Here is a 20,148-nt window from a genome sequence, read left to right on the forward strand (position 1 = left end):
TATACCTGGTTTTAACTTTGGGTTTTGTCGTGGATATCATCCATCTTTATTTTCATTGAACTTTTCCCCATCACAGTATTCGTATTAGGTCGGGGATGGAGATTGCTTCTTTGTCGTGGATCGGGGATGGAGGATAATTTTATCTGAAGCAGGAATTGGGGTCAGGATCAAGGATTGGGGACAGGGATATATTTCAAAATCAGGATCAAAACGGGAACTATGATCTCCAACCCAAATCCACCCTGTTGCTATTCCTAAATACTAATGACCTAACATGCAATTTGACAACTTATCACGAGTGAATGCCAGTGTTTCATGTAAATGGAACGCATGCGAGGCCCGCACCTTATCCATACGGAACACTGGTGTGTTTACTCGTGATAGGTTACCCAAGCCAACCCACTGTCTATGATTTTGTCTCCAGCCAATGTGGATTCTTCTGCATGCTCGGTGGCAAATACGGCCGCTCATAAACTTGCTGATTCACTTTTATCTTATTCTCACTTGACTATTACATGGTCTGTCTGTATGTCTTGAATTCTTGGTTGCCGCTGTAAAATCTGATATTTCTCACCGAGTTTGAATGAATGATTATACTTTGATGCATTCAAAAAGAAAGAAGAAACATCATTACCTATTAAGGACAAGCCATAATTACTAGACTTATACGTTTCAATCTATTTTCTATTAAGAAAAATATGATAAGAACATGTAGAGAATTCAAAATCCAAATATCAGCTAAATGTACTTGATGAGGCTAAGAGTACCTTTCTATTATTGTTGTCAAGACCTTCTGCTATACTTTTTGAATTTGATTTTTCTTTTGTAGATGCCCAACTTTCCTACTAACAACCTCTGCAGTTCAGCTAGAAGAGAATCCCCCGCTGGTCTAATGAGATTTTGCCAACTCAACTCAGCTGGTCAATCTTGTGGGTCAATGATTAACCAGCAACATTATTATAAATCTTCAAAAGAAAACACAATGGAGAATTGGGAAAGAGACGTATGAGCAAGTAATTCTCTTCCTCATCTTCTTTCCCCTCTTTCACTTGATTGCAAAATTGCAACCCCAATTGTCACAAGTAACAAGCGATGGCTCTTTTGACCTCTGAACATCTTTGGAAGCAATACAAGAAAGTTTCAGGTATGATTGTTAACATTTATCCCATCCATGATATCTCCTTGGCCGACATAAGCTGAACTAACACCATGACCCAAACCATCTCATGAATGGTTTGTAATTGGATCTTCACCTCATGAATGGTTTAGTTGGGACCAAATAACCCAACTAAAAAGGAGCCCATATCCCCTACCCACAAGCTCTTTCCATATCCCTACCCACAGGATATTAGAGCCGCGCACCGGGAATATCTCCTTTGTCATTCATGGAAAGATATTCCTATTATATGTGTCATTCTTAGTGTTCTCAAGTCTTCTCATCTTAGAAATTAGAGCATCATGTATTTCTTTCGTTAAACTTATTCTTTTTGCAAGGTTAACATCCAAGAGAAATTAAGACGGACTCTGAATTGATGGGCAGGGATCCAGACTCCAGCTTCGGCCAGGGCAAAGCCTGTTCCAACAACCTTTACAGCCTTGAGCTGGGAATATATCTATACTTGCGTAACTTATTTCATTGGAGATATTCCCAATGCAACGTTGCAAGGGACTGCTCGAATGGTGTGAGCACTGATTTGCCCTGGCAGAAGCCAAACTCAGGGATCTATAAATTATCTAATTGGATTAATTTAATGGTCACTCTAATATTTATGCAGAACATATAGTAAAGTGCAAGTTTTTTACGATAGATTCCTGCTGGAGATGAGAAAAACATGGGTTTTTGTATTGGATTGGAAGGTTTAGGTCTGTAATTGAGTGAAAGAAGTGGAAGAGATGAAAGGATATGGAGAAGAGAATTATTTTTTCCTACATTACTTTCTTATTTAATATTTTTTTTCAAACATTTTATTTGTGGGTTTCTTTTCTATAAATTAAAGGGTCATTTACTTAGATATTTCTGTAGTTTTACATATTTATTAAAAGCTACCTTGAAGTTTGTATATTACTAAAACACCCCTTATAGTTTGTAGCTGCTTACTGAATTGACCTTCCAATGGTCACATGACCTCTTAAAACGAGTGGAAAAATGTGAGAAAAAGGCATAGAAATTTTATTTTGAAATTACTCCCATAATTTTCATATCAACCTTTTAGACCGCCCCCCCCCCCCCCCCAACACACACACGCACATTATAACTTGGCCTAGAGAAGGCGTGGAGTGTGCGTGTTATGAGAACTGTAGGGGTATTTTTTGAATAGAAAACCTAGACCCATACCCTTTTACATCATTAACTCATTTTAAGAGACAGAGGAGTTTTAGTAATACGCAAACTAGAGGGTAGGTTTTAGTAAATATGTGAATCTGGGGGATATATAAGCAAACTATAGGGCTATCTATATATATTGTTATAATTTTATATGACTAGATGATCATAAAAAGGGGGAAGTGATGCTATTAAAAAAATCATCTTATCATTCTCTTTAAAGTTTATATGAAACCTCAATATATAGCTTGCTAATAATCTTGTTGAATGTATAATCCTTTTAGTATCTACATTTTCTGTAGTTGTTGCTTTAGAAATAGTTTATTCATTTGTAGACCTGTTCACTAGACAGGCCGGGCTTTTCCTCTTTACAAACAGAAAATGACAAAGCCCGATCTTGATTCCGGTCCTATCTAGATAAATATTTTACATATTATTAATAATATATTATATATTTTATAATATTCTATATGCTATAATATATATAATACTTTTTCATTACTGATTTTATTATTATATAATATATATTATATTTTTTATTATATATAATATTATCAGGCCAGACTTGTTTGGTAAAACCCGAGCCTGAGCCTGCAAATTTTGTCCAAACCTGATTTAGAACAGGCTTATCTGGGCCAGCCAATCGTATTATCCAGCCCATGAACAGGTCTATTCATTAATACGTTTGCCATACCTCCATTTCTTTCACAAGGGGCCAATTCTTCACCCACCATGTTATACATAGCTTCATCCTCAAGATTCAAATAAATAGTACCCCAAAACTTTCATCCCAAGTTTTTCCCAATCATTGTCCTTGATCTCATCAAGCTTCTTCTCTTTCAATATACCAATATGTCTTTTGCCCTTCTTTGTCATAAACTGAAACTTCTTTTCTCATCAAATTTCATCGATAATACCAACTTTGATGTAAAAAAAAAAAAAGAAAAGAAATCATGCAAGTGAATGTGAATCAAAAATATATACAGAAAATATAAAATTTAATGTGATTTGGTGATTTCTTCCTACACATTGGAGCATGAACCCCGATGAAATTTCACTTTCTCAATTCAAAAATAACAACGCTAGTGCAGAAGCTAGTTTAACATAGAGTTAAGTTTAAATTAAATATCAAATTTCACATTTCATTTACAAAACCCTTGGACCCCATTTTCTTGGAAAGGATTTCTTGGGATGTAAGACATCTGTTCATCAGTCTTGCCCCATTTCATCTTCTGTATTTTGTGGATTTTTTATTTATTTTTTGGGCTTGTTGGCTTGCAATCAGCTTCTCGAGGAAATAGAAAAATAATGAAAAAAAGGAAAAATAGAAAAATAATCATTATCATCCAAAACTGTAACGATCATAGATTGTCATACATGCAAAGTCAACTCTCTTTGTATGAGCTATTTTGTTGCATTGTAATTAAGAGTAAGGGAGCTTCCTAATCAAGGAGAAGTTATTGAATCTCAAGGTGCAATTAATAACAAACAGGACTAGAAACTATATTTGCATATATTTCGACACTCTTTATTTTGTTGTTTAGCAAAAGCAAAGACAGAATTAAGAGTTGTTGCTTCACCACATGAATATCAAACTAAGAAGGTATCTAATCTAAATAGCCTATTACCAGTACTAAACAATTCTACAATTAAGAAAAAGGTTTGGACACCAGTACATTTTTGTTTCTTTATCACAATTTAGTTATTCCTTTGTGAACAAATAAACAAAACTAATCATGTATATTATAGTATCATGTTTAAATAATTCAAATTTCAAGTTCATCGTGGGGTTCACCAACCTGCCATTTCCTGTCTGTACAGTACTGAATTTTGTTCCTCTTCAAAGTATGTGAAGATTGTACCAGTACAAATTTTAAAATAAATGTTCTGAAACATCAAGGAATCTTCCATGCCGCAAATTGGTTTGGGGCTCAAAATGTTCCTTAGTAGAGGGGGGGGGGGGTAAATTTGAGCCCAAAATAAACCCTACTTTTGGAGTTACTTTATTATTAAAAGATGAAACCTCATTTGTGGGGCTTCAGCAGTTAAATGGATATATACATGGATGAGGATTGGGGAGTCTTTACTCCTACTAAGAACATAAGTGGATGATGTGACGATAATTCCAAATTCACTCACAGTCATGAGCATTCAAAGTTCATTCCAGATCCAACTTCTGAGATGATCATTTTTTTTCCTCACCCCATCATAAAATCTTGAGTAATTCTGCACACATCAGTGTATTCATGTAATGGATTTGACAATGTACGATGATAAGTCATCAGAGATGGAAACATCTTTGACATGAAGAATGAAGCTAAGTGTTTCAAGTAACCAAATTAAGCATCCAATTAATTAACACGTTTTCTTTCTCTCCTCCAAGGACAAACAACTCTCTTTCAATTTTTGTACTTCCTTTTACAAGGAGACGATAACCGAAAGAAGTAGGAAATTTCGAAACACTTGTTTTTTCTTCTATTTTCTGTTTCCATATACATCTCTCTCGACAAATAGTTCTCTGCTTCTGTCTCTGTAACTCCCCTCAGTCCTCAGCACTGTTATATAACGAGACGATGATGGAAAGTGGTAGGAAACGAGGAAGACAGTGACTACAACACTACGGCTAGTGCAAATTTTTGGATTACTCTTGAGTGATTTTGGGTTTTCTTCTTCTACCAGTAATATTACATATTTTGCATGTCAGCTACTGTTTCGCCCACTGCATTTATGGGTTTTTTTTTGTAATGTAGTTCCAAGAAAAAAGAAAGAAATTCTTTGATATCGGATCCTGCTTTTATCCCGTTTCGTGCTGGTTTCTTACTTCCCTTTCGAGGACATTTTGGCCTTTCTTCCTTTGCGCTCCATCTGAAAGATTAAAGAGGAAAGTAGCGAGCGTGACTGGTGCAGTAGGACCTATCTATAGAAACAAGGGAGGTCCCGCTCCTGACTCCCGAGTCCTGAGTCCTGAGTCCTGACTGACTGCACGGCTCTCTCTCTCTAGACGGGCAGTAGAGGCTTTGGTAGCTTAGTTGGCAGTAGCAGGGGACTCCACGTACTCTCCTTTTAGCCTTTCTTGTATCATGCCACGTGGCTAGATTATGTCCTTAAGCTTGGAAATTGAAACTTATCATTTGGGGGAAAACTCCAACAAAATGCTGGTGTATGAAACTGATATCAGTGTACTTGGCTTTGCCCTTGGCCACGTCATTAGTGCAGTGGACAGAATAGGATAACTCATCAGTGTAGAAAAAGAAGCCCAGCTGACCCGTCTAGAAAATTTATTTATTTCTAGAGAGAAAGAGAGAGAGAATGGGTAGGGTGCAGTTGAAATGGGTTTCCGGAAATGGGTATTTATGTCACTGTGAGGAATTGAAACGTACTTACTGTCTGGTCAGGACGTCTGGTCTGGATATCTACTTAGCTTCTCACCCTATCTATCTATAATCTATCTATCTATATATTTCTCTTTTTATTTTTCTCTGATTTTTTGTTTTTAATTTTTGTTTTTCCTAAGGGAAGGAACGTTGGCTTTTCAGACTCCGACACCACCCATCACACCTATTGTCAGCTTCTCCTTTTCCCTTCTTACTTTGAAAACACAACAAAAACTAAAGGAAATAAGACCCATAAAAAAAATCCTAAAACCAACAAACATCTCTTCATCTTTCTTTCACAGAGAGAGAGAGAGCTAGCTCCCGTTTATGCTGTTGTTTCAAAGGATTCCAGGGTTAACCGACTTCAATTCATACATACTAACTCTCATTCAGTACTAAGAATACGAACAAATATAAACCAGACAAAAGCATCAGGTGGCAGTGTGATAGCAGGGCCATTACCTCTACTACCCATAATGAAATTATTGAGCGACACAGATACCCTTAGCACCCAACATTCATATCTCGTTATCTCTTTCTCTCTATTCCTCTGATTTGATATTATACTTGGCGTGCGTAGTATATACCCTCAACAGGCTACAGAGTACACACCCATCTCAACACATCCCCAAGAACACTGTATAAGTTTAATTTCTTTTTTTTTTTAATTCAATTCAATTAAACAAAATAAAATACTTTTGAGAAAAAGACAGGATGTACTACTTGTTGATGCCTTTGGTTCCATTCATGGGCAACCCATTTGCATCTATTATATAAAGCTACAAGTATATATATATATATATATATATATATATATATATATATATATATATATTAAAAAGAAAAAAAAACTCATGTCTTGTATGTGAGAGAGAGAGATTGTACATCTTGTTTGGACAGGTTCTGCTTAGCTTATTGTGATATTTGCTTTAATTTAATAAGGGATGATTAGATTCGGGATCGAGAACACTTGGGAAGGATAATTGCCAAAGACAGTTTCTTCTGATGAAGTGATGCTGCATGTGTTGGGAATCAACCTCCCAACTCCCATCATCTCCCCATTCCTTCCAACACAATAAACAAAACAAAGGAAGCTGCTTTCTCTTGCTTCCTTCTGATTATTTTAATTAACAAAACAAACAAACTGACCTTTGCTACCTTTCTCCTTTTGTTCTTAATTATTATTAAATTAAACTTTTGGCATTTTGATCTGTTACATTAATTATCATTCATTAAGGCCTCTTCTGCTTCTGGGCTTTTTGTTCTTTTTTATCCTACACTGGTGGGCTTTGGTTTAAATTAATTTATGGGGACTGGGAAGGGAGGTGATGAGATGGAGAAATTATGGTATGAGTTTTGTATGGGTCCACCTTTTTTTTGAACCCGGCAGCCACCAAACAAGAGGCCACATTTTTTTGGTGTCGGAGGTCTTTTCCCAGATTCCTTTTATCAAATGGAAATGATACTATACTGCAACCCTTTACCATTGATCATGCAAAGGACTATCACCCATCTCATGGATGAATGGTCTTTGTTGGATTCGTTCATCAAATCGGATGTCACTGATTAACTGAAGAAAATGGTATCAAGTACACCAGAATATCAAACTATTTTTTTTCTCAGTTTCATGGTTTTTACACTACTATTTTGGCTTTTTTTTGTTGAGTAGAAAATAATTATATATTTATGCTACTATTAAGCATAAATACAGGTGGAGCCTATATATAATAGATTGGAACAGGAAATGGGATTTTTATCAATTTACAGGAGATGAGCATTAAAAGCAGTGGAAATGACCAAAACAGCCCTGAAAAGGACTAAACGTCTTCAGTTTCAACTTTATAAAAAGCTGCACCCTATCAAATTAATCAGGGTTACTATACAGTGATCAACAAGGGGTACTTTGGTCAATGAAACTAAACTGTAAACCGAAGAGAAAAAAAGATTTAATTGTCCAAACAGCAAGCAAGAAAAATAAAGAGGAGGGGTAGCTCACGTGTATTTAGGGTCTGGCCTGCATTTGTGCATGCAAATTACTGTGTGATGAATTATGAGTGTTTGTTTCTTTGTGGGGATGTTTTTTTCTGTCCCAATGCTTGAGTGTGGGCTCAAGTTTCGAGCAATGTGATTGGGTCAGACCCCTTCTCTCTCTCTCTCTCTCTCTCTCTCTCTCTCTCTCTCTCTCTCTCTCTCTCTCTTGTGCAGATGTTTATTAAGGTGGACTCCCTACTACAAAACCTGATGAAGGAGAGGAGTGGATGAAGGAAAGAAAGCTGATAGAAAAGCTGAAAGCTTAAAGCTGAAAGAAAGCTGATAGCCGAAAGAGAGCTCCTTTCCTCATGTTCTAGCTGTATCTCTCTCTGTCTCTCTCTCTTGCACTTCTTCCATTACCAGTAATTGTATCTTTAAAGCCTGAGAGAGAAACAGCATCAATATCAACAACAGCGGCATAGAAGAAAGAAGAAAGTGAGAGAGGAATCTCTTTGGTGGGATATTTGAGGAGATAACCACAAAACAAAAGTGAGAAAAGAAATTCCCATGTTAGCCAGCAATTCCTCCCCTAGTCTTCCATCTTCTGAGGCATTTACTTGCTTAGAAAATGGAAATAACAACAACAAGAGAAAAAGAAGGCCAGCCGGAACTCCAGGTGAGATCCTCAGACATACGGGTTGTTTTTCTTTTCCTTCGATCTTAATTATGGTTCTTATTGATCGTTTGCTTCAATTGATGAGTTGGGTCTTTTGGGTCTCGGTGTTTGATGATTCTTTTGCATTTATGTTGAGATTAGATCCCGACGCCGAGGTGGTTTCCCTATCACCGAAGACGTTATTGGAATCAGACCGCTATGTCTGCGAGATCTGCAATCAGGGATTCCAGAGAGACCAGAACCTCCAGATGCACCGACGTCGGCATAAGGTGCCGTGGAAGCTGCTCAAGAGGGAAACACCAGAGGTTCGAAAGAGAGTGTTTGTATGCCCAGAGCCCAGCTGCTTGCACCATGACCCTTGCCACGCACTGGGCGATCTCGTCGGCATAAAGAAGCATTTTAGAAGGAAGCACAGCAATCACAAGCAATGGGTGTGCGAGAAGTGCTCGAAAGGATACGCTGTTCAATCAGATTACAAGGCTCATCTCAAAACCTGTGGCACCAGAGGTCATTCCTGTGACTGTGGCCGTGTCTTCTCCAGGTATCTACTTTGGTTCTCTCTCTCTCTCTCTCTCTCTCTCTCTCTCTCTCTCTCATGTTAGTTTAATTAAATTCATCAACAAGGAGGACTGTGTGACAGTTCCAAGCAGAGGGGTTCGATTGATTTTCTTCTTAGGGATTCCTCCTCGCTTTCAAACACAATAAAACACAGTCTTGCTTGCTTTCTTCACTGATTTCTTCTGTTGGGTTTTTCCAAATCTTTCCTTCGTCGACACCCCAAATCAAGAGTAAGTATTGCTCGACCAAAATTCCTTCCTGGGTTTCTCTCCTTTCTTTTCTTTCCTATATCCAAAAACCAATCAATTCAGAACTGATGATCAAAGGCATCCAAGTTTCGGAATTGGAGAAGACCTAGATAAATTTTCAACAGTTGAATGACGCTAGAATCCTATAGCCACTGTTCCCAAGATCAGTCTCCATTGGTTGTCGTCATTAATGATTTAACTTCAACACAGTTTTTCTTCTTTGGTGATTCATGTTCCTTTCTTTATTGATTTTCCTTGCGTCTTCCATCTCTATCTTCTATCCAGCATGAAGAAATCCTGCCTTTTCTTTATCTATATATTTCATTTTAAAATTGTTGGTAGAGTTCTCATCCCAATACGAAGATGGTCGCAAATATCTCCTGCAAAACGGACTAGAAGATCAAGCATTCGAGCCACCTCACCTGAATGACTTCTCGTTCCATTTTTTTTTAATATTATTTAGTTCCATCTTTGATTTAAAGTACTCATTTAATCAAATTATAAGCTGATCGGTCTAACTCGTTTGTTTTCTCTCAGAGTGGAGAGTTTCATTGAACACCAAGACGCTTGCAATGCCGGGCGTCTCAGAACTGAGTTGCAGACACTACAATCAGCCTGTTTGTCTCGAACAACTTCAAGCCGCAGCCCATCAAGCGACACGAATTTCAGTACAGCTCCTTGGCCGGGATTGAGAATGCAAAAGCCGACAGAACCCGTCTTCTTATGCCCGGAACGGAATAATCCTTCAGTCATAGAACAACGCCACAATCTGGAACTTCAGCTGTTACCTTCATCGAATCCTCTCTCGAACACCTTTGATGTATCGGTTTCCCCAAATTCAGACGAAAACCAGGCTACCCAGCTGCAGCTTTCTATTGGATCATGCGATCATGGCGAGAAAATCGAATCACACAATGGCAGTTCGAGCAAAAATGCAGGTAGGGTCTCTCCTAGAGACAAGAAAGCCATTGAAGAACCAGCTTTGGCAACTTCTAGGTTGAAAGAACAGGCGAGGGAGCAGCTACGGTTGGCCATGGCAGAGAAGGCCTTTGCCGAAGAGGCGAGACAACAAGCGAAGCGGCAGATTGAATTGGCTGAGCAGGAGTTCGCAAACGCCAAGCGAATCAGGCAACAAGCTCAAGCCGAACTTGACAAAGCTCAGATTCTGAAGGAACACGCGACAAAGCAAATCAACTCTACCATTCTACAAATCACTTGTCACGCCTGCAAGCAACAGTTCCAAGCGTCGACGTTAGTCGCACCTCCTGATGAGAACTCTCTCGTCATTAGTTATATGTCTTCAGTAATAACAGAAGGTGAGGGTGAGAATGATAACAAAACTCATCAAGCAAAAATATCCAAAGCATAGATCTTTCTTTCTCTCTCTCTCTCTCTCTCAAGATTTCTATCTAGACCTACTTCTATTACTGTACCAGGTGGGGTGTTGTAATTATCGTTGAATGTTGGTTAACGGGATTTTTATTACCTGCAATGTTGTGTTCGTTTTGTTTATTTTTTCATTTTTTCAAGGAAGGGAAAGGAGACTGCCACGGTGGGTTAGCTTTTTGTTTTTCAGTCAAAATTTTCTCGTGATCGAACTGTTTGTATTTTGGTTATAATTACAGAAAATTCTCATGCAAACGTCTCCTTCATTTGTGAATGTTCTTCTGAATAATCTAACAATCTTTATATGAGTTTAAACTCATATCTGATGTGGGTTTCTACTAAAACTGCTGTTTCTTTAATGGATATTACAAGGGAGATCAACTGAACATGAATGTAACCGAAACTGACTAAGTTAATTAGCTCATATTTTTTTTTTCCTTTCAATTTGACATTCATTTATGTTGTTAGGTTTTTTCAGAGCTATTTCAAAGTGGGTACTGACCTAAAGTTAGAAGCTGAATTTAAAAATGCATCAGTACAAAGTAGGAGAGAGAGAGAGAGAGGGTCAGAGAGGGTTCTGATTAAGATAGTCCTTTTCATTACTATTCCTGTTCCTTTTTTAAAATGTTTTATGAAACACCATGTTTTTCAGTGCCACAGTTGTAAGGGTTATTGACAGACTCGTCTCTCTCAAGACGCAACAACACTGAAAAACTCCCTCTTCTTTATATCTCTTCCTCTCTCTCAGTCTATATTTCTTTTCTCTCATATTTCACTCTCATCAGAATCAGGGGCCAAGAAGCAGCAACAGCATCTTTCTATTTATGCAGAGACCGTAGAAGACTTCAGTTAAGTGGCATTTACATGTTAAAAAACTGTGTGTAGTCGTTGATGTGTATCTTCCTTTCACTACTAAAACCATAGCAAAGAGACCAACGTAGGTTCAAGTAGTGGAAGGGTTTCCATTTTTTCAGATTTTCTCGGACCTTGTGCCTTTTATTATTATTATTATTATTTGTTTTCTGCATTCTAAGGTATTCTATTAAAATTATTTCCTTTCCATACTTTGTTTTTTTGTTTTATTTTACTACTTACCAGTGGTAAAAGTGTTGGGGACTGGAAAAATAATAGCCCAAAAGACTCCACGTATAAGCCACATGGCCCACACCATCCTTTGTCCAAGTGGCAACTTTCTGCCCAATAGCTGCTTTTGTGAAAAACTTTTTGAATGTTTGAATCTCCAATTAATAGTAGGTCTGGTTGCTTCTTTGGTAGATGCTCTCCATAATTTGTAATCAAGAGGAAGCACCGTCTACATAAATAAAGGTGGTGATTGCACTATATATGCATGCAATGGAGGGCAGATGGCTTATTCTGAATGTGTGGATGCCATAGATGAAATAATCCTTAGATAATAGTAACCAACATTAGCTTAGTACTTGTAGTGTTGGTGGTAATGATGATGGTAATGGTATTGGATTACCCTATATATATGCTTATTACTTCATTTTGGCCCACTATATTGTTTCATCTAGTAGATGCTACTGGTATTCCCTACGTCATTTCTACCAAATAAAGCCAAACAAAAAGAAGCCCTACCTCAGTCTCACTTCCTATGACCATTAGAGTCTAACAAAGTGGTAACTTGGGTAAGGCTAGAGAGGCTTATTGTATGAAATTCCCTGTGGCTCAAAGCCTCACATCACTCCATTTGATCATTGGGGTCTTACAAAGTGGTGGCTTGGGGAAGGCTAGGGGATTGTAGAAAATGGGTTTTGGACCAATTCAGACTGAACAGTGTCAGTTCCATTTTCTCAGTTGGTTCTTTGATTGTCTTATTCTTCCTCTTTTTCTTTCCTTTTATGAGTACATTTGGGTGCAACTAGATTACAAAACAAATGTCTCCCAAAATACCTGTACCCAATGTTGGAAATTCATTCAGATTGGAGTCACATCTGATATCCCAAAAACTTTGTCAATGAATGGCCATAGGCGAATCAAATGACTAAACTAAGATGGTGTTTGGCATCTTGATGTTTTTTCTTTTCTCTTATCCATTTGTGTTTGAACCTAACCAGCAATACCAGGAAATAACATCTTTTGATTAGGCATTTAAATTAAATGATATAATAAATTTTCAAACATTTCTTTTTGTTTTTGTAACTTAAAGGGGCTAGAAGAGTTAGGAATAGACTAAAAAGGCATGGGCCAAAGTAAATAAGAAATGATTTAAGCACGCATAATTTGACAAATGGATACGGTATTAAACAAAGAACAGAATAGCTAAACAAATAAGAAATGATTTAAGCACCCATAATTCATGTAATTGACCCCATATAAATAGGATGAAGCTTAAATGATGATGGAATTTTTCATACAATTTGAATATGACAACTCAAAAAAATGTCATCTTTTTTATCTCTCCAGCATGCTACATCATGTGGGAATTCCTTTGTCTATAGAAACAACAAGATGATGTTTATGACAATTGCCCCTACAAGAAACCTATGCACTCAGTTGCATTGACAATTTCACATAAACGGACATCAACAAACATGAATTTTGCCCATTTATGGTAAAATGATGACGTGGCTAATTATTTAAACGAAACATAGAAAATATTTAAAAGTTTACCCACTTCCCCACTCTAGGTTTTAATGGTCTTGTGGTAGGTAAATGGTAGAATGGTCAACAGGAAACTGCACGGATCCATACATTAATTTCTTGTACGTTTTATATTATGTAGGATTTTTCAATCTTCCCTGTAGCATACCGGACCTGGTACGAAGGTATGATAAAAAAACCAGAGTGAACCAACTTGGCACGTGTCCCCTTAGGGTTTTTTTGGGGTAATCTCTTAGCATCATCTCAATTTCCTTCAGTAAAGTTCCTCTTGTAACCAGAGCCTAGAGCCTCAATGGGCTTTTTATCCCATCTCAGTTTCCTTCGGTGGTGTTCCTATTGGGTTTTGGAACCAGAGCCCCAGTGGGCTTCTACAATTCTTGCCCCAATTTTGAATTTAATTTCCCGTTGCTATCAATATACCCGCCTCTGTGGATATATTTAGTAGTTGGAACTGAAATTTTTGACCAAATATCTTTGTACAGATCTTTTGTTTTTTACTTTTCACATCACAAAGTATCACTATTCTTGTGTAAACACGTATGGTAAATGGGCCTGGGCCTGGGCCTGGAGCGGCCTTGACAACCCAACTGGATTTTAGATGAGATCTCCTTGTTTGGTCTTGGTTACAACTTAGTGAGACCGGCTTATTGGGCAGAACTTACTTGTAAGGCCATTTCATACAAAGATAGATATACAGTTCTATTAATAGTTAAAAGTTGGTCGTCCATGAATATACATATATATATATATATATATATATATATATATATATATATATATATATATATATATATATATATATATTAATAGTTAAAAGTTGGTCGTCCATGAATATATATATATATATATATATATATATATATATATATATTTCTATTATTTATATTATCTAATTATATATTGATTTATAATATATATTATAAATTCATAAAACCGAAAAACCAAGGAACTGAACCAATCAATTGATTAACCGATTGGTTTTGATTCAATTTCAGTTTCCGGTTTTCCAATTTCCTAAAAACCAATAGTACCAATTCAGTTCAAAAAAAGGTCTCAAGGTTCAGTTAACCAAACCGTGAACACCCCTATCTAGAGTGTATAAATAGAAATCCGCTTTTTTTATGTGACTTTGGATCCTCCCATATTTAGCCCTAAAACCTAAGCTCTGAATGCTTGGATGTGTGCATTTGGTATAAAAAATGCAATACATACACTAATATATCAACACGAATATATACATTATGGTGGGATCCAATTGCCAATGGCAATTTTAGTGGGTGTTTCATACAGCCACCACAAAAAATGCAATGTGTTGAAGGCTACTAGGCCCACTGTGGTGTGTTTGAAATGAAAGATTTTGGAACTCACCGCACTTTCATGTTCTATGATGTGGCGGTGTAGTGTGTTTGAAATGATAGGTTTTGAAACTTACCACCAAACTTTCACCTTCTATGATGTGGTGGTGTGGTGTGTTCTGAAATATTGGGATTTGAAAAATAAATGTTTTTATCAAAATATTCTAAATCAATATTTTTTGAGTATCCCAAACTGTATTTCTCTAACCTAAAAAATATGTATATTCGCCATGACGAATTCCGTAACCAAATGAATATCTTCCACAGTACCAAACACCACTTTAATTAGTGTTAAATTTTATACAAAACTGTGTAGACAAGAGAACTCAGGAAATTAACAACCGTTTTTTTTTTTTAACTTTTTGGTGAAAAAAATGAACAATTGTTAAAGGCACTAAAATCTGTGAGGAAGATGAAATAATATAAAAAATAATAATCATGCATTTCTGTGGTTGTTATCAAGCATAGTCTATCCACATGAAGGCTTCTTATGAATAAGGGAATGAATATTGAGCTAACCTATAAAGCTTGTGGAGCACAAGAAAATGAATGCTCCTTGTTTGTACTGCTAATGACAAAAATAATAGAAAAAGGTGGAATAGAATATACAAGGTGAATTGGAAAAAAAAATATCTCTTCTATTTTTGTAAAATGTGGATACAAAGAAATGAATTAACATTAATTTATGAATTAATAATTATGTATAAAGATTCAAACCTGGCTAGAATTGTAAATATTTCAAAGGAAGTTAACGAATTTTGTGGAAGGACACAATATAGAATATAGAATTATAGATTACAAGGAAGACAGATGGACATGTAAAGGTAAAAGAAGGATAAATAACATGAGAACCACCACCATGAGAGATGATCAAAGTCAATTTTGGTGCTTTAATCAAAAACAAGAGGACAATAATTAGATGCATTGGAAAGGAAATAATGAAAAGGTAAAATTGCATCAACCATTTATAGTTAGAATGAGACTCTAAGGTGGTCATCGACAACATAACAAGTAGATATAAGATTCCCTCGAAGAATAAAGCATTAAGATTATCGACATGTGGAATATTAGAGGTGCAACTTGGGTGGGCTAGGGTTGGGTATTTGTTGAAATTTGAATGGACCCAGCCTGAAAGCCCGGTACTGATGGCTGATGCAGTGTAAAATCTTTAAATCGGATACCCAACTTATACCCCTACAGAATATCACAATCAAGTATCAAATTAAAAATCAAGGTTTCACATGTATATTAAAAAAGCAACCCATGTGCAAAGTATCTAACCATTATCAAGACACAACGAAGAAGATGGAATTAATGAAATAGACAGGTGAATGATACATAACATTTGCACTAGTAAAGATGGAATTAATGAAAGAGACGAGAATGAAACATTAATTACATTTGCATTAGCAATTTCTGTACAAGGTCTATGCCCTGACTTGTATAGCTATTCATTTGAGAGTGATGCAAAACAAACTCTACTTCCAATTTATCTAAATCCATAGGAGGCCAAGAGTCCTCTCACCTCAACAATCAGATGGATCTTCTTCCTTTCATTTCCCACAATGTGGTATTTATTTTTGAATTAAATTATTAAAAATATAAGAAGTCAGTATAAGAACCCTTTTATGTCTTGTTTTTCTATATTAAAATCTATCATTGTTCTCTCACATCTTCCCTCCCCATTAAATCCATTTTTTCCTTTTTAAATATCTTGGGACCTCGATTGACCCTCTTTAATAAAGCTGGAGTATAAATTGGACGGGTTGGATAGGATTAGGGGCTGACCCAAGAGAAACCCTAAACATGGGCCTTGGGTTGTAACAAAACTGATGCTAAAGCCCAAATTTCCAACCCAACTCTAACCAAATTTCTATTCAACCCCATGCATTGCTTGAGCTTACTTGCTTCTTGCTAGTGAAGCTAACTTTTAGACATGCATACTAGGTGTAATTTAAATGATTTAAACTTCATTTAAAGTGCTAGATAATCAGTTAATTTGTTTAAATTACCATGACATTGATTTTGTATATAACCAGTCCTTCAGTGTTGCTACTGTTGGGCAGAGAAATATTCTACAGGTTGGACAATATTTAGTTGTTAAGGTGGAGGTTGTTTGGGGCTTTACAAGTCCACAGTAGGAATAGGTGATGCCTATTTTCCTGTCATCTTCTTTTGCAAACTACACTCAGATGAAAATTTCCTATAACCACCAACAATGAAAGCAAAGTTTAACATAATTAGGCTTAATTGCCCTCCTTATATTTTATGGATCAGAAAGGGCTGGATTGGCCTTAGCATCATATTGGGCTTTCTCATTACATAGTTTATATTTCATACTAGTTTTTGCCTATTAACTGATGCCCATTAATAGAATAAACTGGAATAGGTGAAAGGTGACTACATCATACTTGATGTTTGATAACAGCTAAAGTGGCTGAACTGGAAGATTTGTTGTCTTTTGGTGAATAAGTTTTTAAGGAGGTCACTAGCTCCTTAATGGCTAGAGCTGAAGCTAGTTGATTATTATACCCTTGAATATTTTATTACTTAATTATGGGGCTGTTTGGCAAGTCTTTTTGGGAAGATCTTCTGATAGCTCTGAAAGTCAGAAAATGCATTGAACTTTTACATTAAGATCTGAGCAGCCCAAAGACCATTTGCTTAAGGCATATCTTTTTGTGCGTCTTTCCACGTAAAGACGAATAGAAAAAATGCAAAAACTCCATTTGGAGCTTCTAAAAAATTGCCCATTTTGGGCTTCTCACGTCTTTTCAGCATCTCAGCTTTTAGTAGCTAGATCTACCGCAAACCAAATGGAAAAAGACCAAATTGCGGTTTGTCGGGCTTATAAATAGCTGATAGACTATGCGGAAAAATGCGCCAAATAGGGCCTATTTTATCCACCAAAAGACAAATCAATAAGTCATTCAATGGTCCCTTAATGTCGTAGCATATTTAGCAAATTGACACAGAAAGGCAAATATATAATAACAAATACTTTCGGTGTCAAAAAGTAAAAAAAAAAAATCAAAATTTTAGTCGAAAAATGGCATAAGACAAAATTTCTTATGAATGTTGGCACTGTCTTATTTTACAACCGCTTGATTAATTTTAATCTAACGGTTGGTGTGGTCCCTCTTTAGGTTAAAAAGGTTTTACATATAAAAGTTTTCTTCTATATGTAAGGTTAGGGCTTTTGGGAGAGAATGTGTGAGAAAAATACAAAGTGCTATTGGTGTGAGAGTGGGTTTTTTTCTCTTGTTTTGTTCTTCAGTTTATAGGAATGGGAGAATGGGTGTACAAGGGTTAAGGGTTGGTTTTGGCTATTAGCCACAAGGTACTTATATTATTATTTCTCAGTTTTTTTTCATAATGAAGAACAAATTTCGTCTCTCCTGTGGACGTAGGCAGTAAGGTTGAACTATGTAAATCTTGGTATTCTTTGTAGTGCTTGCTTTTATTTTTCTTTGCTTAGATTTCATCATTTTTGTTACTATTAGATTTCTCGTGGTTGCTATTTAAAATACCTTGTAATTTTATACTGTGGGTGGTTGTTGTGAGCCCCCAATAAAGTGGTATCAGAGCTCCCAAGATAGTGTTTACAAGGTGTTTGTAAAATTGCTTGAGAGATAATAGCAGCAAAAGATACATGTTCTCAATTCTAGATTGAGAGATTCAATGGCAAAGGCAGTTTTACCCTATGGCAAAGAAGGGTAAAGGGTGTCCTAGTTCAACAAGGCTTGGCTAGAGCATTGAAGGGAAAGGATGGGAAGCTAGAAGACATGAAGGATGCTGATTGGGAGGACATTAAATCAACATGATGCTGATAACATCATGTTTAACGTTATGAAGGAATATTCTACACCGGAATTGTGGGATAAGCTGGGGAAGTTTTATTTGGGAAAAAGCTTAACTACAAAGCTATATCTAAAACAACAATTGTACAAGTTGAAGATGGAAGAAGGTGGGAATCTCCTGAAACACCTAAATGTGTTCAACAGTTTCTTGGATCAACTAGGAAAAGTTGATGTCAAGGTGGAGAAAGAAGACAATGCCCTTTTGCTTCTTACCTCACTTCCTGATTCGTATGAAAACTTGGTGACAACAACGCTGTATGGGAAAGATATAGTGAAGATGGAAGAAGTTACTGCATCTTTTCTATCCAATGAGGTTAGGAGGAAGCCCAAGTATGAGAGTAGGCAAGACTCTGCATTGGTATTGTTAGGAAGGAATCAAAAAGGAATATCATTTGACAGGGGGCTTGAGAGCAACAAGTCTAAATCCAAGGCTAGGCAAAAGGGCAAGATACAATGTTATAGATGCAAGGAATTTGGTCACATGAAGAGAGATTGTCCTGCACAAAAAATAGTGGGGGTGAATCTGAAAGCATGGCAATTGCATCTAATGGTGATGGAGACGTTCTCACAGTCTCCGAAGGTATATGTATTTTTTCTCTAATTGAGTGGGTTTTAGATTATGGATGTTCTATGCATATTTGCTCTAAGGATGAATATTTTGACACGTTCCAAGAGAGGAAGATAGGTGTTGTCTCCTTAGGTGATGGATCTACGTGTAGCATTACGTGTGTTGGGAAAATGAAAATCAAAATGTTTGATGGAGTGGTTCACACTTTGGGTGGTGTGGTGTATATTCCAAAAATGTATAGGAATCTAATATCATTTAGCCGATTAGATTCCAAGGGATGCAAAGTTTTTGCTGCAGGTAAAGCCATGAAAATCATACATAGTGGTTCCCAAGACCTCGATGGGATGTTGGAAACGAAATGCGCAAGGTAGTGTGGCTAATGGCTACATGGAGGATCTAATTTGCAGATAAAGTGGAGACAAGTGTTGCAAGTTTCCAAGGTATAGATGATGGTGAGAGGAAGATTCCTATTGGAAGAGAGAAATGATTGAAGCCCCCCTTTGAAGTTAACTAAGATTATTAGCTTGGGTATAGTTACACAAGTACATTGGATGATTTGTTTGAATCAAGTGGAGTCAGGACCAAGTGATTCATGTTTTGTGTAGCTAGTGGTATTTTACAAGGTCAATGGAGGTCTATAGTATTTTCAAACAGGTGGAGGCACAAATAGTATATCTATAAGGTGTTAAAAAATAAGCCAAGGTGGAGATTGTTGGGATTGTGTCTTATTTTACGACCACTAGATTAATTTTAATCTAACGGTTGGTGTGGTATCTCTTTAGGTTAAAGATGTTTTACATATAAAACCTCTCTTTTATATGTAGGGTTAAGGCTTTTTTAAAGAGGAGTGAGAGGAAAATACAGAGTGCTCTTGGTGTGAGAGTGGGCTTTTTTTTTTCTCTTGTTTTGTTCTTTGGGTTTGAGATGAAAGGGAAAACGGGTGTACAAGGGTTAAGGGTTGGTTTGGGTTGCAAGGAACAAGGTACTTGTATTATTTCTTAGTTTTCTTTCATAGTGAAGAACAAGTTCCGTCTCTCTATGAACGTAGGCAGTAAGGCCAAACCATGTAAATATTTGTGTTCATTGTGGTGCTTGTTTTTATTTGTCTTTGCTTGGATTTCATCATTTTTGTTGCTATTAGATTTCTTGTGGTTGCTAATTTAAATACCTTGTGATTTTATATTATGTGTGGTTGTTGTGAAGC

General features: G+C 36.6%; 1 protein-coding gene across 1 annotated transcript; it reads left to right on the top strand.

The window, feature by feature from the left end:
- The first annotated feature begins 7,872 nt into the window (after positions 1-7,872).
- SGR5 (C2H2-like zinc finger protein) lies at positions 7,873-10,791 on the top strand. Its single transcript, XM_088941100.1, has 3 exons — positions 7,873-8,344; positions 8,486-8,885; positions 9,688-10,791. Exons 1-3 carry the CDS (start codon positions 8,236-8,238, stop codon positions 10,517-10,519), a joined length of 1,341 nt encoding a protein of 446 aa, XP_088797226.1. The 5' UTR covers positions 7,873-8,235; the 3' UTR covers positions 10,520-10,791.
- The last annotated feature ends 9,357 nt before the right edge of the window (positions 10,792-20,148 follow it).

This window comes from Nelumbo lutea, chromosome 4 (genome assembly GCF_056320005.1).
Source record: "Nelumbo lutea isolate HS-2025 chromosome 4, American lotus-T2T, whole genome shotgun sequence".
NCBI classification, from domain to species: domain Eukaryota; kingdom Viridiplantae; phylum Streptophyta; class Magnoliopsida; order Proteales; family Nelumbonaceae; genus Nelumbo; species Nelumbo lutea.